This window comes from Thamnophis sirtalis, unplaced genomic scaffold (genome assembly GCF_051295495.1).
Source record: "Thamnophis sirtalis isolate CommonGarterSnake01/CBP01778 unplaced genomic scaffold, rThaSir2_p1.2 scaffold_2, whole genome shotgun sequence".
In the NCBI taxonomy this organism is placed as follows: Eukaryota; Metazoa; Chordata; class Lepidosauria; order Squamata; family Natricidae; genus Thamnophis; species Thamnophis sirtalis.
Window position 1 is genome coordinate 54,423,921 of NW_028261382.1, and position 26,737 is coordinate 54,450,657.

The 26,737-nt window shown below is 48.3% G+C and overlaps 1 protein-coding gene across 1 annotated transcript in view; it reads left to right on the forward strand.

Moving 5' to 3' along the window:
* The first annotated feature begins 1,576 nt into the window (after nt 1-1,576).
* CABP7 (calcium binding protein 7) overlaps nt 1,577-26,737 on the forward strand; it is a 48,649-nt gene continuing 23,488 nt past the window's right edge. The window contains exon 1 of the mRNA XM_087703746.1: nt 1,577-1,688. Within this exon, the coding sequence (XP_087559872.1) occupies nt 1,577-1,688 (112 nt within the window). The remainder of the gene's footprint in view (nt 1,689-26,737) is intronic.

The following is a 26,737-nucleotide window of genomic DNA, read 5'->3' on the forward strand; positions in this document are numbered from 1 at the left end:
AACGGGTAGAGAAACACCATGAAAAATTGCCACCTTTTAGCCACTACCCCCTCAAATAAACGCTAGGACATGTCCCTTCACCCCAAACCCCAACCCTCTTCAACCTTGGAGACACGTCCCCGTCCCATCACATTTCTGAGTGAGTCAGAATTGGCCCAGGACGCACAGCCAGGGGTGCGTGCGTGCAAATAAACCAGCCGAAGCCGCTTTTAGCAATATTTCCTTTTTTTCCTTTCTGGCCCACCAGAACACCCAACGAGAAAACAGCCAGGTGCAAGGACGCTGCTTTGAAGGTGCGCCCCGCCAGCAGCAGAGATCCCTGCTACCTGTCCAAGTACCCGCACTGCATAACGGGGAGGGGGAGGGGGAGGAGGAGGAAAAGGGAGACGAGACCCTCTCCCTGTGAAAGTCCGGAGGGTGAACTGTAAGACTTCCAATCGGAGAATCTGCAATTATTCAGGGAACGTAGTCTTAAAAGTCCCCCCTGCCAGCCTCGGGGGGGGGGGGGGAGTGAAATTGGAGAGGGGGGGCAGCCAATGCGCCTCCTTCCTCTGCATATGATATCTCCCCCTCGCCGCTGCCGCCGCCGCCCCCCCCACCTGCAAAACGATTTACTGTATTTGCTTTGCCACTCAGGCTCTCGGTTGACCGCGGAAAGCGTGCGTGCAACCGTCGTGAGTCAACCGGAGCAAGGAAGCCAACGAGGAAAAGAGAAGCGAGGGGGGGGGGGGCAGAGGGAAGGGAAGCCTCCCCATCTCCCCTCCAGTCAGAAACCAGCCAGGAGATCCGTAAAAAGAATCGGGTTTGTCGTTGGGGATCTGGCGGCTGGAGAAACTTCTTCTGGGGCGGACTGGAGCCCTCGACGCCCCCTTACTCACCCACCCACCCCCCTGGCCTGCCTCACTGCCTACCTGCTGCTCCTCGCGCCCCTTTAAGGAACCGACTTAGAGGGATGTTTTTTTGGTGAGGTTGCGGAGAAGCGAGAAAGCTGCTTGCGACGGACTGGCGGAGGGGCTGCAGCTTGGGGCTGGAGACCAGGAGCGCCCCCTTCCCTCCCCCTCCACACACACACACGAGGGACCGGACCGGGCAGGCGCTGACTTTCTCCCGAGTTGTCATCCCCGGGAATTGGAGCCCGGGCTGAGCGGGAACAGTCGGAGGTCTCCGCGCCCTGGACTGTCTCGGTTTGCGGCACCGAGGCGCAGGGGAGGTCGAGGCCACCTCGCTCAACCGTCCACCTGGGGCGAAGGCGATGAGCTTCTCCTGTGCCACCGCTTCCAGCCTCCGATGTCTCTTCTGCGTCGCGGGGGTCGCTTTCCACGCGAGTTCCAGTTAGGACCCGCCGGCGCGTGGAGAGGGGGAAGCGGCGGGGACCGCTAAAGGAGCTTTCAAAGCCCCCGGGGTGGGCGATTAAAGGGGTCTCGAGGGGGAAATTGGGAGGATAACCCACCCTTCTCCTCTCGCACCCCCACCGATATTTCCCGGCTGCTTCCCCCCCCCCCCCCCCCGGCGTGGCATCCAGCTCGCTTCTTTATGACCTTTGGAACTAAAGTTTGGGCTTCTGCAAACCGCCAAGATGCCGTTCCATCCCGTGACGGCCGCTTTGATGTACCGGGGCATTTATACCATCCCCAACATTTTGGCCGCGAATCCCGACCCGGTGGAGATTCCCGAAGACGAATTGGAAGGTACCCAGGAAAGGGAAGGGGTGGGGGGGCGCGTGGAGTGGGCTGGAAAGAGGGAGAGGGAGAAAAAAGAGGCGCGCGTGGGGGGGGGGGCGTCCTTAAACCCAGGGGGAGGGGGAGGGAGGCAGCGGCTTTGGGGAAGGGGCGCGGGGTTGGGTACAGGAGGGGGACGTTCCTCCCTCTCACCCACCCACCCACTCACCCACCCCACCCATCCCGGGAAAGGGAAGTCGGTAAACAAGCTCAAAAAAAAAGTGGCGAGGTGTTTTGACGCGCGCGCGTGTGTTTAGGATGCCTGGCGGGGCTTGGCGCTTATGCCGCGGTGGAAGAAGGAGGAGAGAGGTCGGGGGAGAGGGAAGGAGGAAGTGAAAGGGGCGAGTAAGGAATTCTAGAGGTCCGTAGATGTGTGTCTGTGTGTTGATCTGGTCTACCTCGCAGGGTTGTTCGGGGGAGGAGAATGCCAGGCGACGAGGACCCCAAAGAGACAAGAAAGGGGGATATAGGCTTCCAAGCACACCACCCTCTCCCCGCGGGCATTATTCATCTCGGGGAACCTGAGATTGAAATTTGGGGTGCGTTGGGGAGAACGCGTGGAAATCCGCCTGGAAACCACCGCAGCAGCGTGTCTGTGTGTATTGGGGGAGGCAAGAGACCGGCTGGAGACGTGCTGGGCATTCCGGGTTAAAGTGAGCCCAGCAGGAGTCGTTGTCGCGGGGGGGTGGGGGTGTCGGCGGAGAGGAGCTTCCCGAGACCCCCTTCCCAACCCACCCTTTCTTTTTCCCCCCCCTCCGCTGTTTTTGCAACAGCAAGAGGCATTTCCTGCAGTCTGCGCGCGGAACAGGTAGCGGCGGGGGCGGCAGTCTCCTTCCAAGCGTGTGCGTGTGTGTGTGTGTGTGTTTGTGTGTAAGGGGGGGGGGTCACCCGGTGATATAAACACCCTCTGCGGCGCCTCCAACCCGGAGTTGCAACTTGGAAAGCCAGGAGCCCCCGTCGCCCCTCTCGTCTAGCCCTTCTTCTCTCCCTGGCCACCCACCTACCCCAGCCCCTTGAGGTCGCCGATCCTAACCGACCCACCCGTCCCCCCCCCCGGAGGAGAAAGAACTCTGCTCCCTCATCCACGCGGGCGGCGAGCCTCCTCCAGCCTCCGCGCGGCTGCATCGGTGCGCCAACAGAAAAACACGCAAGACTGGGTTATATTGAGTGAGGGGAGTCCTGCCGCTACCTCGGAAGGGGGGGTTGTGTGTGCTTAGGGGGTCACATTGGGTAGAGAGGAGTGGGCATCTCTCGTCTTCCTCTCTCTCGCTTCCTCTATCTCCCTCCCTTCCTCTCTCTCTCCCTTCCTCCCTTTCTCTCTCTCCCCTTCCCCACCGCGGCAGATTTTCCCGATGGCGTCTCTGGATTGGATTTTCCGAGGGGTCCACGCGGAATTGCGGAGAGGAGGGAGGGGGGAATGTCGAGCTGTCAATCTCTCTTTCTCCGCCTTGAATGCCTTTCTCCCCCCTTCTTCTACCCCCGCCTCCCCCCCCCCACTCCGCATGGATCGATCGCTGGCCAAAGTCACGCAGGAGTGTGTTTATACATATTTTAGAAGCGATCTCGGTTGATGAGATTGGCAGCGCCTTGTTTTTAAGATGGGAAGGGATTGGGGGGGGGGAGGGAGAGAAAACGGTGCGCCCAACCCGGGGCTCAACAGGTCCGCCTCGTAAACGGCCAGGCGAAGAGCCTTTGACCGTGTCCGTGGGTTCGTCGCGCCCCGTGGAAGCTTGCCGTGGGGTCTCTCCGATCTTCGGCGTAACCAAAGAGGAAAAAGTCGCCAGGATTCAACCGAGTGGAGTTGCCACTGGACCAGACTCAGTCCGCTGCGTGGGGATCTTCCTTCCACCCGCGTCGGGGGCCGTGTCTGACCCGGGTGGGAGCAACTGTGACCTGGGAACAAGGCGCTAAGGAAGGGGGAAGGGTCCCCGAAGGGCCAAAGCGCAGATCCTAAGAAACCCTCAATTCTGCAGAAAACGGCAGCTTCCTCCCCCCTCCCCACGCCCCCCCAGGGACCACAGAAAGAGTCCTCCTTGGTACTATTCCCCCCCTGGCACATTTACCCACCGCTCTATTTGGGACGCTGTCCCCTCCACCTGCTCAGAGGGGGCTTCAGCTATACAAAAACAGTTTTTTTCTCTCGCCCCCATTCAGAAACTGTCCAAGTGTGTCTAAAAACTCTTCGGCTTGAATTGTAAATAAAAAAAAACAAATAACATTGGGGGAGGGAGGAAAAAGTTTACTCCCCGGGGGCCCTCCAAAATGAACCGAATGGCCCAGTTGACAGATTAACAGAGTTTGAAGGGACCTTGGAGGTCATCTAGTCCAACCCCCCCCACCACCCAAGCAGGAGACCCTACACCATTTCTGACAGATGGCAGTCCAGTCTCTTCTTGAAAGCCTCCAGAGATGAAGCTCCCACAACTTCTGTTCCAAGGGTTGATTGTTCTCACTGTCGGGAAATTCCTCCTTATTTCCAGGTTGAATCTCTCCTTGACTAGTTTCCATTCATTCTTCCTTGTCTGGCCTTCGGGTGCTTTGGAGAATAGCTTGAACCCCCTTCCTCTCTGGGGCAGCCCCTCAAATATTGGAAGATGCTCTCCTGTCTCCCCTGGTCCTTCTCTTCACTAGACTAGCCATGCCCAGTTCCTGCAACCATTCGTCCTATGTTTGAGCCTCCAGGCCCCTCATTCCGGTTGATCTTCTCTGCACTTTTTCTAGAGTCTCAACATCTTTTTTATAATATGGGTACCAAACGTGGATGCATTGATGTATTCGAAGTGTGGCCTTACTGAGGCTTTGTAAAGCAGTAGTAATGCTTGACGGGAACCAGGTAACAAGAGGTCTGTCCTTCCAATTTTGAGGAAGTCAGGAGAAGATAGCCCTTTAGATATTGGAAGACTGCTATCAAGTCTCCCCTGGTCCTTCTCTTCCCTAGATTATCCAGGCCCAGTTCCAGCAACCGTTCATCGTATGTTTGAGCCTCCAGTCCCCTCATCATCTTTGTTGCTCTTCTCTGCACCCTTTCTCAATATCTTTTTTACATCGTGGTGACCAAAACTGGATGCAGGATTCCAAGAGTGGCATTAATGTCTCTTTATGTTCCTTCTAGATATTGATTCGGTAGTTGAGCAATTTGTGGGGGGCGGGGTATCGAACCTTGCAGAGACATAGAGTTGCTTGGCTAGACTGTCTGCACCCTGAGTAGGCCAATAAGATCACCCGGGGGTTGCTTTTGATGCAGAAGATCTCAGCTGAGTAGAGATTGTGGTGTCCATATTTTTCGAAAGATAATAAATTCCACTTTAACCCCTGATCTGCTCTGACAACCCCCCCCCCCTCTTTTGAGGCTCATCTCCATTTCAAAGCCAAAGAGCCAGCGCTGTCCGAAGACATCTCCGTGGTTATGCGGCCGGCATGACGCATCGCCGAAGCCACACGAAACGCTGTTACCTTTCTATTTTGGGTGGGTTTTTTTAACAACAGTTCTCTGCCCTAATGACCCGCTGGGTAGGCATTGCTAGGGTAGTCATGTGACTGGGTGGGAGTGAGTGATGTCAAGCTGGCCACGCCCACTCAGCTTTTGTGGCTCCCGGTGTGTTTTTTTTCCAGTGGGAAATAGGTCCAAATGTCTCTTTGAGTGTTCACCTCCACTAGAATTCCATCTGCCGGCCAGTGTCGACTGGCGACTACCCGAAGGAGGGCCTTCTTCTCTGTGGCTGCTCCGACCCTCTGGAACGAACTCCCCGTGGAGATTCGAACCCTCACCACCCTCCAGGCCTTCCACAAAGCCCTTAAAACCTGGCTGTTTCAACAGGCCTGGGGCTAAAGAGCTGTTGCCCCCATCTCGAATGGTATGACTGTTGTGTGTTTTTAAATTATGCATTTATGTTTTGTTTTATTTTTTGTCTGTACCCCTTCCCTGATTTGAATTGTGAGCCGCCCTGAGTCCCCTTCGGGGGAAAAGGGCGGCATACAAATATAATAAATCAAATCAATCAAATCAAGGGTGCAGATCCTCCAGCTAAGCAGACAGGTGCGATCATATCATAGCCTAAATCTCAAGAAACAAAAAAAAATTACAATTATTCAGTGTTCAAGCCAACCAAGCTTACTATACTGGGAGAATATCACAGCTATGTTTCTGAACTAACCTGGTTTGAAGGTCATCATGGACGATAGTGAAGGGGTGCATGAGAATGGCTGAGTTTCTTTCACGTGGCTCATGGAACCACAGATTAACCACCCACATTTGAGGACAGAGTAACGCGAGAGTCCAGCTTGTAAGGTTCGAGTTATCAGGCACGGATCGGTGCCTTGTGTGAATCAAGATAACGGAGTAACAAGGGCTAACACGAATAAAAATACTGTATTTTGTGTAAATATATGCCCGATAGGTCTCCAGTGGCTACTTTCTCCTTACCCTACGCAGAAACGTCATTTCATGGAGGTGTCCTCCAATTTTTGATCTAAATCGATTTCCCACAACACGCTTAACCCAACTTAACCTGAACTAACCCACTCTCGGGATTCCTACAAGACTCTGAACCACAGGCTGACTAAACCAATATGCGGCATATGTAGTTACACACTCCCAGAAAGTAACTCAACTTATCTCAACTGCGAAACCTGGGCCTTAATGTGTTGTGTGAATGGAGCTCCTTGGATCTTTCTGTGACCTTGGGCAGCAGGAGGTGGGAGAGACATTGTCACTTTGCAGCAGAAGTGGGTTCCTACCAGTTCGCACCTATTCGGTAGAACCGGTTCATCAAATCTACCCAACTGGTTAGAAGAGGTTCCACCAGTGGACCCGGAAAGCAGGCCACACCTACAGAAGAGGTTCCAAACTTTTTTGAAACCCACCACTGGTCCTTGGATAGGATTATTCTACACTATCATGCTCATATTTATAGAACTCAGTGCCTCTGTGAAAGGTAAGGATGACTACTGCGTTTGTGGTGCAATCAGAACATTGCGTGTGTTGAAGTTGTTTTAACGCAAACCAAAGATGCCTTTTAAAAAACAAGTTTACATCATATTCTTATGCATGCCAGTGCTGTGTGTGAGGTAAATTAAGGTGGTTCTGACAAGTGTCGTCGGCATCTTCATATCCGGTCACATGGGTGGCAAGCCACTCCCATCCGGTCACATGGGCAGCAAGCCACTCCCGCAAAGGAGGCCACACCCACAGAGTAGGTTCGAACAATTTTTGAAACCCACCACTGCTTTGCAGTATTCTGACCAGTTTTTGTTTTTAATTTATGCTTGCACTTCTAACTTAAAAGTCTGTAGAGATTCTCCATCATCCAGGTCATGGTTGTCCCAAAAGAAAAAAATTAAAAATAAACACAAAAGTCCAGTTGCCTCTTGAAAAAAAACACCCTTGGGACAACCATGATCTGGATGACTGAGAATCTCTACAGAGTTTTAGCTAGGCAATTTGGGATGGACACCCTTGGAATGGTTGTGGGAGCAGGACTGGATTTCCAAGGAAAAATTGCAGACTACAGGACGAACCATTCGCACCACTCAGGTGACCCTGAGGACACAGAGAAACCTCCAAGTAATCTCAATGATCCCCCGAAAGGATGCAAATGACCAGCTGTCTGCAAGGAATATCAATCCTTCCATGCCCCACCATCAAGTCAGAGCTGAAGAAGCTCCTTGGATGAGAAGTGAAAGGCCTTCAAAAGGAAACAAGAAACAAGAAAGTCCAGTTGCCTGCTGAAAAAGCACCTTTGGGGCACTTTGTGTGTGTGTGTGTATAGTTAGACTTATATACCGCTTCATAGGGCTTTCAGCCCTCTCTGAGCGGTTTACAGAGTCAGCATATTGCCCCCACGGTCTGGGTCCTCATTTCACTCACCTCGGAAGGATGGAAGGCTGAGTCAACCTTGAGCCGGTGAGATTGAACTGCAGATAACAGTCAGCTGAAGTGGCCTGCAGTACTGCACCCCTAACCACTGCACCATCTCGGCACTTCTAACTTTACTTAAAGCTTTGTTCCTGTTTGATGTTTGATTTAGATCTGTTTTTTTTTCATTTAGAAGACCAAGCGGGGTCCACAGCATATATCCTTCTCTTTTGCTCCACAGCAATCCTGTGAGGTAGGACAGGCTAAGGGAGAGAATTAGCTCAGCCAATCAGTTTCTATAGCTGACTTTGGGCTGGAATCTGGTCCTCTCCAGCACCCATCTGGCACCTTAACCACTACACCACACAGCCTCTGCCTTCTTAAAGTGCGGTCAGAGTGAGGCCCAAAACTATTTAGACTCAGAATAACTGTACTGTCCACTTAATCGGCACACATTAAAGAGAATTTTTGTTGCATTTGGCTCTCAAAGGGCCACCAGCTCCAATATGCACTACATACGTAAAGGTAAAGGTTCCCCTTGCACATACGTGCTAGTCGTTCCCGACTCTAGGGCGCGCTGCTCATCTCCATTTCAAAGCCAAAGAGCCAGCGCTGCCCGAAGACGTCTCCGTGGTCATGTGGCCGGCATGGCTCAACACCGAAGGCGCACGGAACGCTGTTCCCTTCCCGCCAAAGGTGGCCCCTATTTTTCTCCTTGCATTTTTTTTACGTGCTTTGGCAGAAGCTGGGACAAGTCACGGGAGCTCCCTCCGTTAGGGATTCGAACCGCCGAACTGCCGACCACCTTTCTGATCGACAAGCTCAGCGTCTTTAGCCCACTGAGCCACCGCCTCCCTCCAAGCCCCGCACGTTTAAAACCAAGGAAGGGCTTGTGCGCATTAGCCAAACGGGGTCCGCTAGAGCTTTCAATCAAGTTAAACATAGGCCGCCCGTTCGCCCATGCGGTCCGTAATTCGAAATGGATATGTTAATGCACTTTCTTGTTTGCATTAGGTCGCTCCGGCTGTTCTATCTGGGGGAACAGTTGGCTTTAAACAGCAGTCTCCCCTTTCCTAAATAAACATGGCTTGGCTACGTGGGGTTTTTTGGGGGGGGCGCTGTGCCCTCCACAGTCGAAAACGTGTGTGTTGTGCCACCGAGGGCCCAAACTGGAATCCATGTGCATGTAGCTAGCCGGTGCATGCATGCCTGTTTTTTTTGGCTCATTTTCAGGCCAAAAAATGCCCTGAAAAACGGCCCAGAAAATGCCCCCCAAACGGCCTGTTTTTGGCCTGTTTTTGGCAGCCTCTGGCTCACAAGCCATGCAATTCCATTAGAAGCCGGCTTACTAAAGCCACACATTCATTGGCTCTCTCTCTCCCCCACCCCACAAATATTTTCCCCTTGCCGTGCCGAACCCTTGTCACAGCTTTATTTTCCCCAAACCCCCTTTGGAAAAAAAAAAACAGCAGGTATGTCAGCATTCCTTCGGCTACACTTGAATTTCCCCATTTCCTTTTTTGTTGTTGTTTCGTTTCATTTCTCGTTTCAAAATATTCCAGCAGCTGAAATCTCAAACGGTGCCATTCGTTTTGAGTCTTAAGGAGGGGGGAAAAAAAAACTCTGCAGGTTTTTTTCCCTCCCCTGAGTAGGTTTACTGCAAAAATAATAATAATAATGAAGATGTACGGCAGCCCTCCGATTGTAGAAAATATTGTAAGCATGAATGCGTGGCTTGTCACCTTCCCATCAGGCGGCTGTGATTAGGGAAAAAAAAAACACAACGAAAGAACTTGCTTGTTATAGGATGGCATGGCTAACTGCAGCAGGGGTCGGGAAATTTATTTTGGGAGGTGCGTAAGTGATCTGACCTGCTTGCAATGCTATCCGAGCCAAGGCAAGCAAATCAGAATATTTTTTTTAATGAGATTAAATATGGGTTATGTAATCAAGGGAATGCAGTGCTTTCTGAAGCCTCCGGAGATGCCTTCCGTCTCCTTAACTTGCAAATAAAAAAATAATAAATAGAGAAAAGCCCTATGAAGGGGAGATACGACCTAGAAATAAGGAGACATTTCCTGACAATGAGAATCATTAATCAATTCTATTCCCTTCCAGTCCACTCCAGTCCATTCCATTCCACTCCACTGGCCTGTTACTCTATTCTATTCCATTACAGTCCAGTCTAGTCCATTCCCTTCCCTTCCCCGTCACTCCACTCCACTCTATTCTATCCCATTACAGTCCAGTCTAGTCCATTCCTTCCCTCCCCGTCACTCCACTCCACTCTATTCTATCCCATTACAGTCCAGTCTAGTCCATTCCCTTCCCTTCCCCGTCCACTCCACTCCACTCTATTCTACCCCATTACAGTCCAGTCTAGTCCATTCCCTTCCCTTCCCCGTCACTCCACTCCACGCTATTCTACCCCATTACAGTCCAGTCTAGTCCATTCCCTTCCCCGTCACTCCACTCCACTCTATTCTACCCCATTACAGTCCAGTCTAGTCCATTCCCTTCCCTTCCCCGTCACTCCACTCCACGCTATTCTACCCCATTACAGTCCAGTCTAGTCCATTCCCTTCCTTCTAGTCCACTCCAGTCCATTCCAATCCATATTTCTGTTGCAGATTCAATTAGCAATTAATCAGCGGAACGGTTTGCCTCCAGAAGTTACGGGTGCTTCAAAACTGGAGATTTTTAAGGACAAATCGGTCAACCATTTCTCTGCAATGGTATAGGGCTTCCTGCTTCAGTAGGGGGGGGTTGGACTAGAAGACCTCCAAGGTCCCTTCCCAATCTGTCGTTCTGGTTTCAGTCCAACCTGAGCAGGTTTGGGAAGAAGGTAGAAAAATGGTGGGACCGTTGTTGTTTTTTTTCCAAGACGGAAAAAACAATTCGGAACTGCTTCTGCAAACCAACCTCTTTTAGCTGGCTGATGTTATTATTATTTTTTCCCCAGAACAAGTCCCCAGTTCGATTTCTAAGCAGTTCTCATCCAAACATTGCCCTTTATTTCATCTGCTTTGGAAGTTGCTGTATGAAATAACTGGCATTTGAGGGCAAGCAAAGAAATAAAAAAAAACCACTGTCATAAGAAAATGATTTTCATTACAAAGCTAGAACAGGATTGTAAACAGAATTTAAAGTATATTTGGGGTGGGAACGGCCATTTTTTTTCGCCCCTGAAGCTGCACCATTGATTTAAGCTAATTTTTATTTAAAAGGGAAAAAAGCAGACTTTTTTTTTTTAAAGGTGGCTTTCGGTTTAAAAAAAAAATAGTTTTATTTTTCTCGCCATGTACATTTATACATCCAAACGAGACGGTATTGTTTCTCGGTGTCCTATTATATATGCGGGTCTGTGCATTATTTATTTATTTATATTTTTGTCGTGCTCATGTAGTGCATAAAGGAACACGGTAGCTCAGTGGCTAAGAAGCTGAGCTTGCCGATCCGAAAGGTCGGCAGTTCGGCGGTTCGAATCCCTAGTGCCGCGTAATGGAGTGAGCTCCCTGTGACTTGTCCCAGCTTCTGCCAACCTAGCAGTTCGAAAGCACGTAATAAACGCAAGTAGAAAAATAGGGAGCACCTTTGGTGGGAAGGGAACAGCGTTCCGTGCGCCTTTGGTGTTTAGAAGAGACGCCTTCGGAGAGCCCTGGCTCGTTGGCTTTGTAACGGAGATGAGCAGCGCCCCCTAGAGTCGGGAACAACTAACACATATGTGCGTGGGGAACCTTTACCTTTAGGCTTGGAGAGAGAAGTCCAGCTCCTCAGGACATATTGTTATATTGTGCACAGCCCGGAAGAAAATAAAACAAAAGGATGTGTTAATTGAGTAGCCAGGGGAAGAAAAACCGCCATTGCAGCTGTATTATAAAAGAGGTATATGTATTATACATATAGTGTATATGTATAGAGGTGGCGCAGTGGTTAAATGCAGCACTGCAGGCTACTTCAGCTGACTGCAGTTCTGCAGTTCGGCTGTTCAAATCTCACCGGCTCAGGGTTGACTCAGCCTTCCATCCTTCCGAGGTGGGTAAAATGAGGACCCGGATTGTTGTTGGGGGCAATATGCTGACTCTGTAAACCGCTTAGAGAGGGCTGAAAGCCCTATGAAGCGGTATATAAGTCTAACTGCTATTGCTATTATCCAGTTCCAACTTTACAACCCTCAAAATATTCTGCTCTGACTCCTTTTCCTCATTTTCCAACCATTGATGGTTCCAAATTTCATAATATTCCATCTCGTCTCTATTTTTGATTTCTAGTATCAGTCTGTCCATTTCTGCACAGATCAACATTTTCTTTATGACCTCTTCTTCGGTGGGGGCATCTCTTCCCCCCCCCCCCATTTTGTGCCTATACCAATCTTGCTGCGGTGATCACATGCCGCATTAAATATGTCATTCCTTTACTATATTTTTCTTTTATTATTCCAAAATAGGACTAGTTCTGGTTTTAAATCTGTCTTGTGGTCTGACATCTCTTCCAACCGTGCCTTTATCTGGCGCCAAAAATGATTCTATCCCTCTTTTTTGTTTAAAAAAAAATGTTTTATTGTTGGTGCATTTAAAATAGTGCAGCTCAGCGAAGCTGTTATGGCCATACAAACACAGTATAATGCACACAGTCTCATCCATTAGTTGTCAATTTATTTAATACATTATCCATCCTTCTATCCAATAACATTATTTACAGTTTGTTCCAGTCTTTTCACCTTGTCTTATACCAATAATAAAATCTGTCCCGACTCCCCTTTATTTTTTAATTCTACGGTAAGCCCATCTGCTTCCGCCCAGGCCAAAAATTTTCTAGTTATGTCTAACTTGGATGGGATGCATTCTTTTTCCCAATACTGCTCATAGGTTATTTACGCCGCAGTCAATACATGGACAACAAGTGGTGGGATTCAAATAATTTAACAACCGGTTCTCTCCCTAATGACTACCTGGGTAGGTGGGGCTCGGCGGTCATGTGACTGGGTGGGCGTGGCCAAGTCAATGTCACTCAGGTCGATGGGCGCTTCGCCTTAGCTGTTCCAATGTAATAAGGGTCAACCGGAGAGGCAGTTTCTGTAAGCAGGTCAATAAAGATTAGGCTAGAAACAACACCAGAATGTTCCCTTCCTGCCTTCCTTACAGGATTTTATCCCTGTAAAGTGGGAAAAAACAAAAGGAGATTTCTTCCAATAATCGGTTCTCTGAACTACTTAGAAAGTTACCAACCGGTTCTCCCGAATAGGTGCGAACTGGCTGAATCCCACCACTGATGGATAACTGAATAAAGCACATCCTTCTTATACCCCTCTGGTATTATGCCTAGGAGGAAAAATTCTGGTTTGAACAGAATTTGATCTCCCACCATTTTGTTCCAGCCATAATTGAATCGTTCTCCAATATCCTTTTTGCCTCATCGAATGTCCACCACATATGGAAAAAGATGCCTGGTGTTTTGGTTTTTTTTTTTGCACTTCCAACAATTTGGAGCCAATTTTTAAAAACATTTTGGAGAGCCGTGCTGGGGGAAGATGCCTTCTGTAGAACATCTTGTACAAGGGATTCGATCCTTCTCTTGATGCATCCTAGGACTTCCTTCGTCTTTTTTTGCTGTGTCTTTTTGGTATTCCGACAAGCTGCCTGGGGAATTAGCAATAGCAGTTAGACTTATATACCGCTTCATAGGGCTTCCAGCCCTCTCTAAGCGGTTTACAGTCAGCATATTGCCCCCACATTCTGGGTCCTCATTTCACCCTCCTTGGAGGGATGGAAGGCTGAGTCAACCTTGAGCCGGTGAGATTTGAACCGCTGAACTGCAGATAACAGTCATCTGAAGTGGCCTGCAGTACTGCACCCTAATCACTGCGCCACCTCGGCTCTCTAAATTCTGGGAGTTGAAGTCCACAGGCCTTCAAGTCGCTAAGGCTGGCTACCGCTGGTTACAGTGGTACAGCCTACAGTGGTGGGTTCCGGATCCTGTCGCAACTGGTACGCTGCGACGGGGTCGGGTGTCCACCATGGGCACGCACGTACCCACTGCCCGCAACGCTCCAGCTGCTCGGCGGAGCATCGTGCAGGCGCCGTATGCTCCATGCGGGTGTGCAAATGGCCCGGTTGGGTAAAATACAGATAAGGAAGGCGGGCAGGCCTTCCGGAGCACCGTACCGGAATGGTGCTCCCAGCAGGAACCGGTACACTCGTACCGGGGTGTACCGGGTGTAACCCACCACTGGCGGGAGGGTGGGCCCTCCAAAGCACCATTCTGGTACGGAGGCGGCTGCTTCCAGCTGCCACCGGTACACCCGTACCAGGGCGTACTGGCTGAAACCCACTACTGGTTTAGCTCTTATCTCTATGGCTCTTTTCTTTTTACCTTGACGTTCTCCCTGGCCAGGAGCAATGAATTCAGGAAGGCAGAATCTTTATCTCTCTTTATCTCCTTGCTTCTTCTAAGGGAGAGCTTGAGAAGGTGACAGACTCCAAGGACATCCCTGAATTGAGCCATCTCTAAATTGCCTTTCCAGGGGGTGGTGGAGCCGCCTCTCTCTCACTGATACCATCTGCCTTTGAATGAGTTTAACATACGGTTTTTTTCCCCTCCTGCCTTTCTTTCTTTATCTGTTTCGGGCTTTGTAGGGAGCCTGATGCCAGAAGGCAGGAATTAAACTTCTGAAATTAAAAAGGAGGAGGAGGAGGAGGAGGAGGAGGAGGAGGAGGAGGAGGAGGAGGAGGAGGAGGAGGAGGAGGAGGAAAAAACAGGCACAGCCATCCTTTGCAACCACTGCCTGGGTCTTCCAAAAAAACGCTGGCTGGCTGCTCCTGTTTGTGGAGGTTTCATTTATTTTCTCTTGTTGTCTTTCCTTTTTTGGAGGATAAGATGCAGGCAAGCAAGCAATCTTCAACATGACCAAAATGGAGCCCAAAATGTCAGTTGCTAAGATGACCCCTGTTTTGGGGGTCATCTCAGCTGCCTTAAGGACTTGGCGTTATTCTTCTCTAAAGCTGCCGACAGAAAACTTTGAGTTAACTTGGATTTAAATCACACGCACAGGGAGTCTGGGCAACTGAATGGTGCTAGCAGAGTGTTTTTCATGGCCGGACACATTACCTGTCACCAGTACGGAGTTACATTCAACAGATATATATTCTCATCATGCCCAGAAAGAGAAATATCTGCCTCTACCTAGGATTGAACTCACAGCCTCCCGATTGTGAGGCAAGAGCGCCACCTCTAGGCTTTCACTAGGGAAAGTCTGCCTCTTAATGACTGTGGCCACATCCTGTTGAAATCCAGATTCCCTTAAAGGGTCCCTGAAGCCCCCTCCCCAACATTAACTCGCGGATTGAATAGCAATAGCAGTAGACTTATATACCGCTTCATAGGCCTTTCAGGCCTCTCTAAGCGGTTTACAGAGAGTCAGCATATTGCCCCCAACAATCTGGGTCCTCATTTTACCCACCTCGGAAGGATGGAAGGCTGAGTCAACCCTGAGCCGGTGAGATTTGAACCGCTGACCTGCTGATCTAGCAGTAGCCTGCAGTGCTGCATTTAACCACTGCGCCACCTTGGCTCCACCTTGAACAACAAGGATGAATCCCCTCAAATTAAATTGCGCTTTGATTTTGATTTATAGCGGTGGTGTCCCCTTTGCTTCCCTGCACACCAATAAATCGGCGAATGTCATGCAGATGTGCTTTCTCTCGTTTTAGATTCCCCCTCCCTCTCTTTCGCCGCTGCGTAAAATGATCTCCCGCTCTTAGGGCGAAACAGCGGCATAATTCGGCTGAATTAATGCCTTTTCAAGAGTTTGCTAGTGGAAATTGCTTATTTAAGGAACAGGCTAATCAAGCGTAAATTCTTAAATGAACATTTTTTAAAAAAAACAACCAAAAAAACAGATTCATCTGGGTTGTTATAGCTCCGGAATGGACTCTCTAATTATTTCTTTTTTAATTAAAGGAGCTCATATCTTCATTGCCCTAAATTGTACAGGGATGCTTGCAAGTGTTAGAAGGAACGATGCGGTGACCTAGAGGTGGCGCTCTCACCTCACAATGAGGAGGGTATGTGAGTTAAATTCTAGGTAGAGGCAGATATTTCTCTCTATATATACTGTATCTGCTGAACAAAACTCCGCTCTGGCGACAGGGAAGGGCATCCGGCCAGTAAAACAGCTCCATTCAGTGCCCAGACTCTACCCGACAAAGGATTATGGGGTCGTTAAATGAAGGTGATGATCAGGAGTCATTATGAAATGACATCAGGAATTGTGGTGCGGTGGCCTAGAGGCGGAGCTCTCGCCTTACAATCAGGAGGCTGTGAGTTCAATCCTAGGTAGAAGGCAGATATTTCTCTCTCTGGGCATACGGAGAATATATCTGCTGAGCGAAACTCCGCTCTGGTGACAGGGAAGGGCATCTGGCCAGTAAAACATCCGCTAGCTCCATTCAGTTGCCCAGACTCTACCCCGCATGGAATTATGGCTCATTAAATGAAGATGATGATGATGTGTGCAGGTGTAGAAAGACATGGGCTCTGTATGTGTGTGTGTGTGTGTGTGTGTGTGTGTGTGTGTGCTTTAACTCAGGATATAAATGGAAGAGTCTGGACCAGAGGTGGGTTCCTACCAGTACGGTACGGTTCGGCCGAATAGATAGTAACTCCGGCGGACACGTGACTGTACAGTTTTATCCTCATCGGCGCCATCTTGATTTTCTGTTCTGCACACACACAGAACAATCTTCATTGAAAAAATATAATTTCCACCCCTTTTTTAATGCGCACATGCGCAGACTGTTTTAAGTGCAAATGCACATGCACGCAGAGCATGCACGCAAATTTTTTCGAGCACCAAATCGGTAGTAATGGCGGCAGGAACCCACCTCTGGTCTGGACAGTAAGGCGAGGGTGGGGGGTGTTACCGGCTGCGATTCATCCCTAGCAAGACGGAGGGGCTGTAGGTCTTTGTCAGATGTAAAGGATCAGGGCCATAAATTAAGTCACAGCACAGAGATTTTATTGGTTCGGGTCTATCCACAAAATCTAGTCAAGGACAGTATCAGTCAGCATTCAATTGGCACTAGATAAGGGTTGATTGTTTATGGCAGCGTAAGGATTCTCAGCTAATGGCATGTTTAACTCCGCCCTCTGCCGGCTCTTCTTCTACAGGTCTTTGGACCTCCAAGGTCAGGAGAAATGAGGCCTTTGACTCTGGGTGGGGTAGCACAACCCCAGACAAAATTAATTCTGTACACCCTGGAAGTAAGGAGAAATTTTCTGAGAGTGAGAACAATCCATCAGTCCAGAATTCACTGTCTCCTGGTTTCGAGCATGGTGCCTTAACCACTAGACCAAACTGGCCTTGTGTTGAGCTGGCTGGAAACAGAGACCACAACATCCACCAAATATGTCTATTTGGCCAGTGAGCAGCAAAATTAAAAAGGACAAAAAACACACACGAAGCGAAGCAAATAAATACATTAATGTACTAAACGGATATATTGAAAGGCACGTATCTGCTAGTCGTTCCCGACTCTAGGGGGCGTTGGTGCGCTCATCTCCGTTTCAAAGCCGAAGAGCCAGCGCTGTCTGAAGATGTCTCCGTGGTCATGTGGCCAGCATGACTCAATGCCGAAGGCGCACGGAACGCCGCTCCCTTCCCACCAAAGGTGGTTCCTATTTTTCTACTTGCATTTTTTTACCTGCTTTCGAACTGCTAGGTTGGCAGAAGCTGGGACAAGTCACGGGAGCTCACTCCATTACATGGCGCTAGGGATTCGAACCGCCCAACTGCCGACCTTTCTGATCGACAAGCTCAGCGTCTTCGCCCCCGAGCCACTGTGTCCCTTGTGTCATCATACAATAGGCTAGATATTAAGGAAAACAAAATTAAAATAACTCAGGGTTCAAGACAACCACGTATGATATTATGATATCCTATGATATTACGACGTGATATTAATGGTTAATAACCTAGCAGCTCGCAAAATAAATCACACAACGCAATATTCAAGCCTCTGTTGCAGTGTTAGTACAATTGCTACCCAGGAGAGAAATCTAAAGCACCGATAGATATGAAGTAAAAGGAAAAAGCTATAAATCCTCTACAATTAACGGTCGAGATATAAGAAACCAAGTCATATTTTAACGCAAAGGTAAATTTGTCTTTGGCCAATGATATCGGGCCTTCATCATAGTGACACAATGCTCAGCTGTTGCGCAAACAATGGATGGTTTTAAATCCCGAAGGAGAAAGTTTGTGTGAAATTTATTGGGCCTCCCAGGGAATTGATCTATATGAGGGGGCACACTGTAAATTGACCTTACGCCTCGGTTAAATTTACAATGAATGGAGTATTATTCCGTGGGTTTCAACCACCTCCAACACCAGATGGGCACATAGGCTCAGCAACAGGGATTTCACAAGGTCTGCCTTGAAGAAGTGTGGGTGGAAGAATTGGGAATCTTTTAAGAAGCTGTGTCTCCATTTAGGGAAGGACAGAGAGCACAGAAATGCCTGGAATTCTGTGTTAAAGGGTGTTTTTGGCTCAACGCTCAGGCTAAAATCTCAAAGATTCTTGGTTGAGCCCTCTGTCTCTCTCTTCCCTTCTCCTTCTCCTTCCCCCTCTTACTCCCTCTCTCTTCCTGTCTGCTCCTCCCATTTCTTCTCCTCTTCTCTCTCTCCTCTCCTTCTCTCCTCCTGTCCTCCCCTCCTGTTTCCTGTCCTCTCTCCGTCTCTTTCCCGCCTCTCTCTTCCTCTCTCTCCCTCTTTCCTCCTCTCCTTCTCTTCTCTTCTCCTCCTCCTCTCCTTCCCTCTCCTCCCTTCCCCTCTCCTCCTCTTCTCTTCTCCTCTCCTTCCCTTTCCTCTTTCCCTTCTCTTCCCTCTTCTTCTCCCTCTCTTGTCCTCCCCTCCTGTTTCCTCCCCTCTCTCCTTCTCTTTCCCCCCTCTCTCTTCCTCTCTCTCCCTCTTTCCTCCTCCTCTTCTCTTCTCCTCTCCTCCTCTTCTCCTCTCCTCCCCTCTCCTCTTTCCCTTCCCTTCCCCTCTCCTTCTCCCTCTCTCCTCTTGTCCTCCCCTCTTCTCCCCCTCTCCCCCACTCTATTCCTCTCCCTCTCTCCTCTTCTCCTCTCCCTTCCCATCCCCTCTCCTTCTCCCACTCCCTCTCTCCTCCTCCCTCCCCCTCCTGTTTCCTCCTCTTCCCCTTTCTCTTTCCCTCTCCCTCTCCTCTCCTCCCTCTCTCCTTCCCTTCCATTTCCTCTTCTCCCTCTCTCCTCCTGTCCTCCCCTCCTGTTTCCTGTCCTCTCTCCCTCTCTTTCCCCCCTCTCTCTTCCTTTCTCTCCCTCTTTCCTCCTCTCCTTCTCTTCTCTTCTCCTCTCCTCCTCTCCTTTCCTCTCTTCCCTCTTTTTCCTTTCCCTCTCCTCCTCTTCTCTTCTCCTCTCCTCTCCTCCCTCTCCTCTTTCCCTTCCCTTCCCCTCTCCTTCTCCCTCTCTCCTCTTGTCCCCTCCTGTTTCCTCCCCTCTTCTCCCCCTCTCCCCCCTCTATTCCTCTCCCTCTCTCCTCTTCTCCTCTCCCTTCCCATCCCCTCTCCTTCTCCCTCTCTCCTCCTGTCATCCCCTCCCATTTCCTCCTCTTTCCCCCTCTCTCCCTCTCTTCTCCTCTCCTCCCTCTCTCCTCCCATTTCCTCCTTCCCCCTCCCCCTCTCTCCCTCTCTCTTCCTCCTCCTCTCCCAACGGAGAAAGACATTCAGACAACATCCTACCTAACTTACCAGTATAAAAAGCGAGATAAGAACATTGAGATCTTCCCAAGACAGACCAGGCAGGAAACACAACCAGACAAGCTAATTATACTCTATTATTGTACGGCCAGGTTAACAGAATCTTCTGAAAGTACAAATCTCCCACTGTCTGTTTTATGGACTGAGAAGTCAGGGAGCTTCCTCATCTGCCCTTTATGCAGCTGCAGGCTCTCTTCTCTCTTCTCTTATCCTTCCCTTACAACCTCTCTTCCTGCCCAGCTCCCGAGGATATTCGCACCTACCATTGCATTAGCCACTAGGCCAGGGGTGGGTTTCTGCCGGCGTCGCTCCTGGTTCAGTGCGCGCAAAAATGTGTGCGTGTTCATTTGCAAAACACAAAAAAAAACTCTGTGCATGCGCAAAATGTTTTTTTTTTAAAGGAAAGCAATTAAATTGCTGATACGAAAATTGCTCTGCGCATGCGCAACATTGAAAATCAAGATGGCGCCGCCGTATGAGAACCGGTTCGGGGCCGTGACCCAGGCCGCCAAACCACTGCTGGTTTGGCTGAACCAGTCTGAACCAGTAGGAACCCACCTGAGAGACCGCCTCCTGACGATCACCTCCCATAGACCGATTAGATCTCACAGGTTAGGCCTCCTCCGGATTCCATCTGCCAGCCAATGTCGGCTGGCGACTCCCCGGGGGAGAGCCTTCTCTGTCGCAGCTCCAGCCCTCTGGAACGAGCTCCCCGTGGAGATCCGGACCCTTACTACCCTCCCGGCCTTCCGCAAAGCCACCAAGTCCTGGCTGCTCCAGCAGGCCGGGGGGGGGGGGGCTTGTGAAACATCCAGCCCCACGGAAACTGTGAATGTTGCGGTTTTTTTTTTAAAGTGTTGTCTTTGTCTATTTATCCCCCTTCCCTTGTCTATTGTGAGCCGCCCGGAGTCCTTCGGGAGTGGGAAGCTTACAAATAAACTAAACTAAACCTCTGTACTAGTCTCATGTACATCTGTCCGCTAGGCCAGGGCTTCCCAATTTCTCTCTCTCCTCCCTCTCATCATGCGTTCCTCAAGGAGCATCAGCCCAAGCTGAGTTACGAATAGTAGGATATTCCTTCTTCTCCGCGCTTTCTCAGACTCTGCAACAACAGATGACAGTGAATCACCCATTTTGGTGGGGGGGGGAGCGAGGGCTTATCTCTACACTGCATGTTGCCTCCTGTAAAACCCACCACATGGGACAAATGTCCCCACATCCCAGTGCTCAAAAGAGCCCTTCTCAGCTTTCGGCCCTGGCTGTGAATCGAGAGACAGATGGAGGCTGGATGGGAAGTGCGTTGCTACCTCTGCTGTTCCCCGAATAGAACTGCAGTAGCAAATCTCACCGTCGCAGCACAATTGAAAGATTTTGAGTGACTCTCCTTACTTCTAGGTTGGATCTCTCTTTGATGAGCTTCCACGTGTTTCTTCTTGTTCTGCCCTCGGAGAACAGGTCGACACCCCTCCCTCTCTTCTCTGGGACATCCCCCTCAACTATTGGAAGAGTTTTGTCAAGTCGCCCCTAGTCCTTCTCTTTGTTACACTAGACCAGGGATCGGCAGCCTTAAACACTCAAAGAGCCATTTGGACCCGTTTCCCACACAAAAGAAAACACCGGGAGCCACAGAAACCTTCCCATGCCTGACTATTTCCTGAGTGGCCACAAAACTAGCATATGTAGTTGAATTAAACATTCCGTTTTCTTCAGAAACTTTTCTTTTCTTGGATTTAACCATGATTGAGGTTGAAAAACTTAGTAAATCACCTGCCAGCGGTGTCGCACCCTGGGGGTGTAACACATATTTTGAGCAACAGGGAGCTGAAGCAGAGGGATGAAAGAGCCACATGTGGCTCCAGACCCCTGTACTAGACATATAGGTAGTGCTTGACTTACAACCACAGTGTTCCAATGGACGCCCTAATTAAATCATGAGCCTTGAGCCAATCTTCAAAAGAAACCCAGTTATTTATTAGGAGCAATGTGTCTGCACATTCCCAAGTGAAGACAGCTCTAACCCCACATCATTTACGGCCCCAATCATGACCCTGTTTCCCCCCCCCCCCCCAGGGTGTGTCATCAATCACATTCGCCAATGGGGGAATCGTGGAACAGCTTGCCTCCTGGAGTTTTGGATGCTCCATCATTGGACATAGACTGGCGAGCCATTTTTCTGGGATGATAAAAGGTCTCCTTGTTGGAATTCATTGTTGGAATGTATTTTTATGCAAAAGCTACAGTAGTATTTAGCCAGTAGACTGCAGTGTTTAGAAGTTTGGATCTATAGTATAATATGCTCTTTTGTTCTAAGTAGAGTTTCTTGTTTCCCTTTACAGTTATACAGTTGAGCAGTAAAGCACATGGTGACTGTGCTCCTTGTTTGCTCTGTGGTGCTGTAAATATACAGATTTTCTAACACTTGTCAAGAAAGCCGCAATTTGACACCTACCTTGACCCGGGGGTTTGACTAGAAGACCTTCAAGGTCCCTTCCAACCCTATGATTCTATATTCTGTGTACTATTTTTATCCTAAATAAGGAACAGCTCTTTGCAATACGGAACTAGTGGCAAGCATCTTTCCACAATGCGCCAAACTGTATAATTTTTTTGGGGGGGGGGGATTCACAAGAGCCGAGGCACGTTCGCAGTGCAAGTTAGATCCTAATGAATTAAACCACACTAAAGGGCTTGACGTGGTCTGATCCACCCCACTTGTAGAAACAACTGGCATCTCACAGTGTAATAAACCCGGTTTTATTCAGCCTCTTCTTTCGCCCTCTCTAATGAATTGCGACAGGCCCAGAAAATTAAAATTAAGAGTGAAGACTTTTCTTGCGAATACGAGGAAGAAAATGATGCTGGTTCTTATCTCTGCAGAAATGTGCGCAGGGAGCATTTCAGTGTGTGTGTGTGTGGTGGTGGTGGGGGTTTCCCAAACTGGTTTACGGTCATTTCCATTCTCATTAACAATACCTCTGGTTCTTATTCTCTGTTATTATTAACGGAACACAGTTGGAAGGGACTTTGGAGGTCTTCTAGTCCAACCCCCTGCCTAGGCAGGAAATCCTATACCATTTTAGACAAATGATTGTCCAACATCTTCTTAAAACCTCCAGTGTTGGAGCATCCACAACTTCTGTAGGCAACTTCTTTTTTTTTAAATTTTTATTTTAAACACATAAACACATCAACAGAAACAAACACATGACTTAAAACAACATAAGAACAATAAGTTCCATCATATATCATATAGCAGTTCCGTATCAGTTTCTTTACAGTTAGTGTTTTCCCTTCTATACATTTCTATCTTGCATTCATGGTCTCCTTATTCGTTATCCATTTTTATGTACAATTCTATATTTATTTATACTTAGCTATTTATAACCAAATATTGTTTACCTATATTGTGCCTTATATTTTTACTGTCATTTATTCTCTTACATACAATTATAGGTATACATTCACATGAATATTCTTTTTTTTTTGCCATTTTTATACTATTGTTATTCCATTTAAAAGGTTATAATATACAGTTTGGGTTGCTTTGTTTACCATCCCTGGAGCCTGTTATGACACCACCTTATTTTCTCTTTCTTTTCTTTTCTCTCTCCCTTCCTTCTCTACTTCCTTCTTTCCTCCTCTCCTTCTCCTTCCCCTTCTTTCTTCCCTTACCTCTCCCCTACTCCTACCCTCTGTCTTCCCCTTCCTACCCTCTCTCCTTCTCTTTCTCTCCCTTCCACCAACCTCTCCTTACCTCTTTCTTCTTCCCTTACCTCTCCTCCACTCTTCCTCTTCCTTTCCTACTATCTCTCCTTCTCTTTCTCTCCCTTCCACCCTCTTCTCCATTCCCTTCCTTCTTTCCTCCCTTCTCTACTTCCTTCCTCTGGAGGCAACTTCTGTTCCACTGGTTAATTGTTCTCAAGATCAGGAAATTTCTCCTTAGTTCTAAGTTGCTTCTCGCCTTGATTAGTTTCCACCCATTGCTTCTTGTTCTATCCTTAGGGGCTTTGGAGAATAGCTTGACTCCCTCTTCTTTGGGGCAGCCCCTGAGATATTGGAAGACTGCTATCCTGTCTCCCCTGGTCCTTTTTTTCATTAAACTTGACATACCCAGTTCCTGCAACCGTTCTTCATATGTTTTTAGTCCTCAGTCCCCTAATCATCATTTTTTTCTTTTTTCTGCTCTCTTTCTCGAATCTCAGCATCTTTTTTGTATCACGGTGACCAAAACTGGACACAGTTTTCCTAGGGTGGTCTTACTGTCCCTTTGGGCTCCTTCTAGATATTTATTCAGTGATTGAGCAATTTTGGGGTTGAATCTGTTGTGGCAGACAGTCGGACAGTGAAGAGGTTGGGGAGGAGCATGGGCCAGTCCTAGAGGCTGGGGAAGGCTCGGACGAGGGCTCTGCATCGGAGGCCATCTGGCAGTGATCAGGTGCGTACAGAGCTAGACAGCTGTGAGGCAGAGGAACAGCTGGAGCCTGTTCCCAGTGTGTGCATGCGCAGAGCTGCCAGAAGAAAAGTCAGAAATCAGGGTCGACTTGGGAATAAAGTCACAGGTGGAAGGTGATTGGTCCTTCCCATAGGAAATAAGAGACGGGCGAAAGGGGAGTGGGCTTTTGCAGGAAACAATTCCTTCGTTCGTTAGATTCGTTTCAGGAGTGTGAAGATCTGTCCGTGAATCTCAGAGACTCTGTGCCAAGTCTTTTCTTGCACAGCACCTCACTGGGAAAATATTTACATGGCAGCTTTCCAAGCTAGATAAGGTCTGTGGTCATAAATACTCCTTTGAAAGACTGTTTGGTTTTATGCAAGTCGAGGATAATTTACTTAAACAAATAAGAGATCAAAGTCCAATGCATATAATGAGATTATATAACGTACTAATACAAATGGACTCCGAAACAGAATTAGTTAAAGACTGTATGATAAAGTGGGCTCAAAATATTGAAGAACCAATAATGCTGGATACATGGGAAAGGATTTGGGTAAGAAACGTAAAATTTACACAAGCCCAAAACTTGAGGGAAAACTTTTCCAAGATTTTTTATAGATGGCACTTAGATCCTAAAAAGCTGGCTTCTATGTATCCGAATTTACAACCTAAATGTTGGAGATGTGATTCTGTGGACGCTACATATTTTCATATATGGTGGACCTGCAAAAAGGTTAAGGCATTTTGGATAAAAATATGGTGGATTATGCAAAATGTTCTTTAAAAAAGGATAAAGTTTACCCCCCCCCCCAGTTATTTTTGTTAGGTATAATTACTGATTGTACAGCTGTAGAGATTAATTTGATTTTGCACTTAATAACTGCAGCTAGATTGTTGGTGGCGCAACACTGGAAGAAGGAAGATTTGCCTACAACTCAAGAATGGACATTGAAAGTCACAAATTTAGCCAAGATGGCTAAAATGTCTGCATATCTTAAGGACTACTCAAATGAGAGATATAAACGAGACTGGGAAAAATGGATTGATTATACTCGAAAGGCTGTTTGCCAGGCCTTGGCTGAATGTGAATGAGGGGAATTCACATTCATTTCATAAAAGGGGTTTTGTCTGGACCAGGAATCTGCTTTGTGCTTTTGGGGGAAGCCTCGGTCAAAACAGAACCTTGCAGATACATAATTTGCTTAGCTAGATATTTCTGCACTCTTCTAGAGTCTCAACATCTTTTGTACGTCGTGGCAACCAAAACTGGATGCAATATTCCAAGTGTGGCCTTATCAATGTCAGGATACCAAATAGCATCCAAAAGTAAATCAGAGTCCAAGGCAAAACATTGCTCAAAGTTCCAATTTATTAAGAGAGACACGTTGGCACATCTGGGAAAACCCGAATCTGAAAGCTTCCTGGTTTCCCCCACCCAGTTGAAAGTTCAAGATCTTGCCCTCCCCCCACACCCACAAGTCCATCCCATGGTCCAATCTCCCACTGCCACGCTGGCAGCTTCCACCTATCCAATTCTGGTCAGTTGCAGAGGTGCAGAGACAAAAGATGACCTTGGCTTTCTAGAAAGAATGTTGTTATGGCTTCATAGCATCTAACTCCGTACAATCCCATTTTCCCACCATAGAAAATGCACAGTAGAATAATAGAAAGTGTGGCAGGCCAAAGATCCAAAAGAAAAGATGGCTGCAGGCTTGACAACCAAGGCATTAACCCTTCACGTGATCTTGATTCTATCGCTCTGTCAATGCAGCCTAGAACTGTGTTGGCTTTTTTAGCAGCTGCTGCACACGGCTGGCTCACATTTAAGTGATCGTCCACTAGGACTCCAAGATCCCTCTCACAGTTCTTATGGTTGAGCCCAGTACTTAGTCCAGAAAATATACGAAAGCCTAAAAATATACAAAATCTCTAATCCTAACAGGGTAGGCGTTTCATAATTAAAATAGATGAGAGTTTCAATGTTAGCCTTAGGAGAAGATTTTCTTTATCGGCTGCTGCCAAATATATCTCTAGGTTTCGCCACGCTAATTCCTGGCTAAGCCTCTGATTTGAAAAATGAAAAGGAAGCAGGCAATATTTCAAAGTCAGACCACCTCCGTCCCTTAAAAGAAAGAAAAATGAGACAATTACAAAGCGGTAAATATCTGGATAAACGGCGCAGATTAAGAGATTCTCCCGAATGGAGTTTTGGACCTCCCTAAGATAACCAAGAAAACAGAGGGGAATCGGGATTCTCTTAATTTTGGCAACGGGAATTTCTCCTGCAAAGCCATGGATGCAATCGAGGGAATTTCGAAAGAGGCAAGGTTGTCATTGATACTGTCCGATGGTATGGGAACAGAGGTGGATTGTTCCTGGTTCAGCTCGGTTCAGACAAACTGGTAGTAAAATAGCAATAGCAATAGCAATAGCAGTTAAGACTTATATACCGCTTCATAGGGCTTTCAGCCCTCTCTAAGCGGTTTACAGAGTCAGCATATCGCCCCCAACAACAATCCGGGTCCTCATTTTACCCACCTCTGAAGGATGGAAGGCTGAGTCAACCTTGAGCCGGTGAGATTAGAACCGCTGAACTGCAGATAACCGTCAGGTGAAGTGGCCTGCAGTACTGCACCCTAACCACTGCGCCACCTCGGCTCTTCAGACCTGGGTCGCAGAACCGGCAGCAACCCAGGTCTACCAATCTCCTGAACCGGTTCCCTCACCGCCGCTGGGCCACCGCCATTTTGTGCCTGTGCCGTTCACTTTAAATTGTTCTGTGCACGCGCGGAGAACAATTTACATTGAACAGTGCATGCACACGCAGCATGCGTCTGGTGCGCGCAGGGGTTGCAAACCAGTAGTAAAATTGGCAGCAGCCCACCTTTGGTATGGGAGGAATTTATTGATTGATTACATTTATATGCCACCTATCCAGGGGTGGGCTTCAAAAATT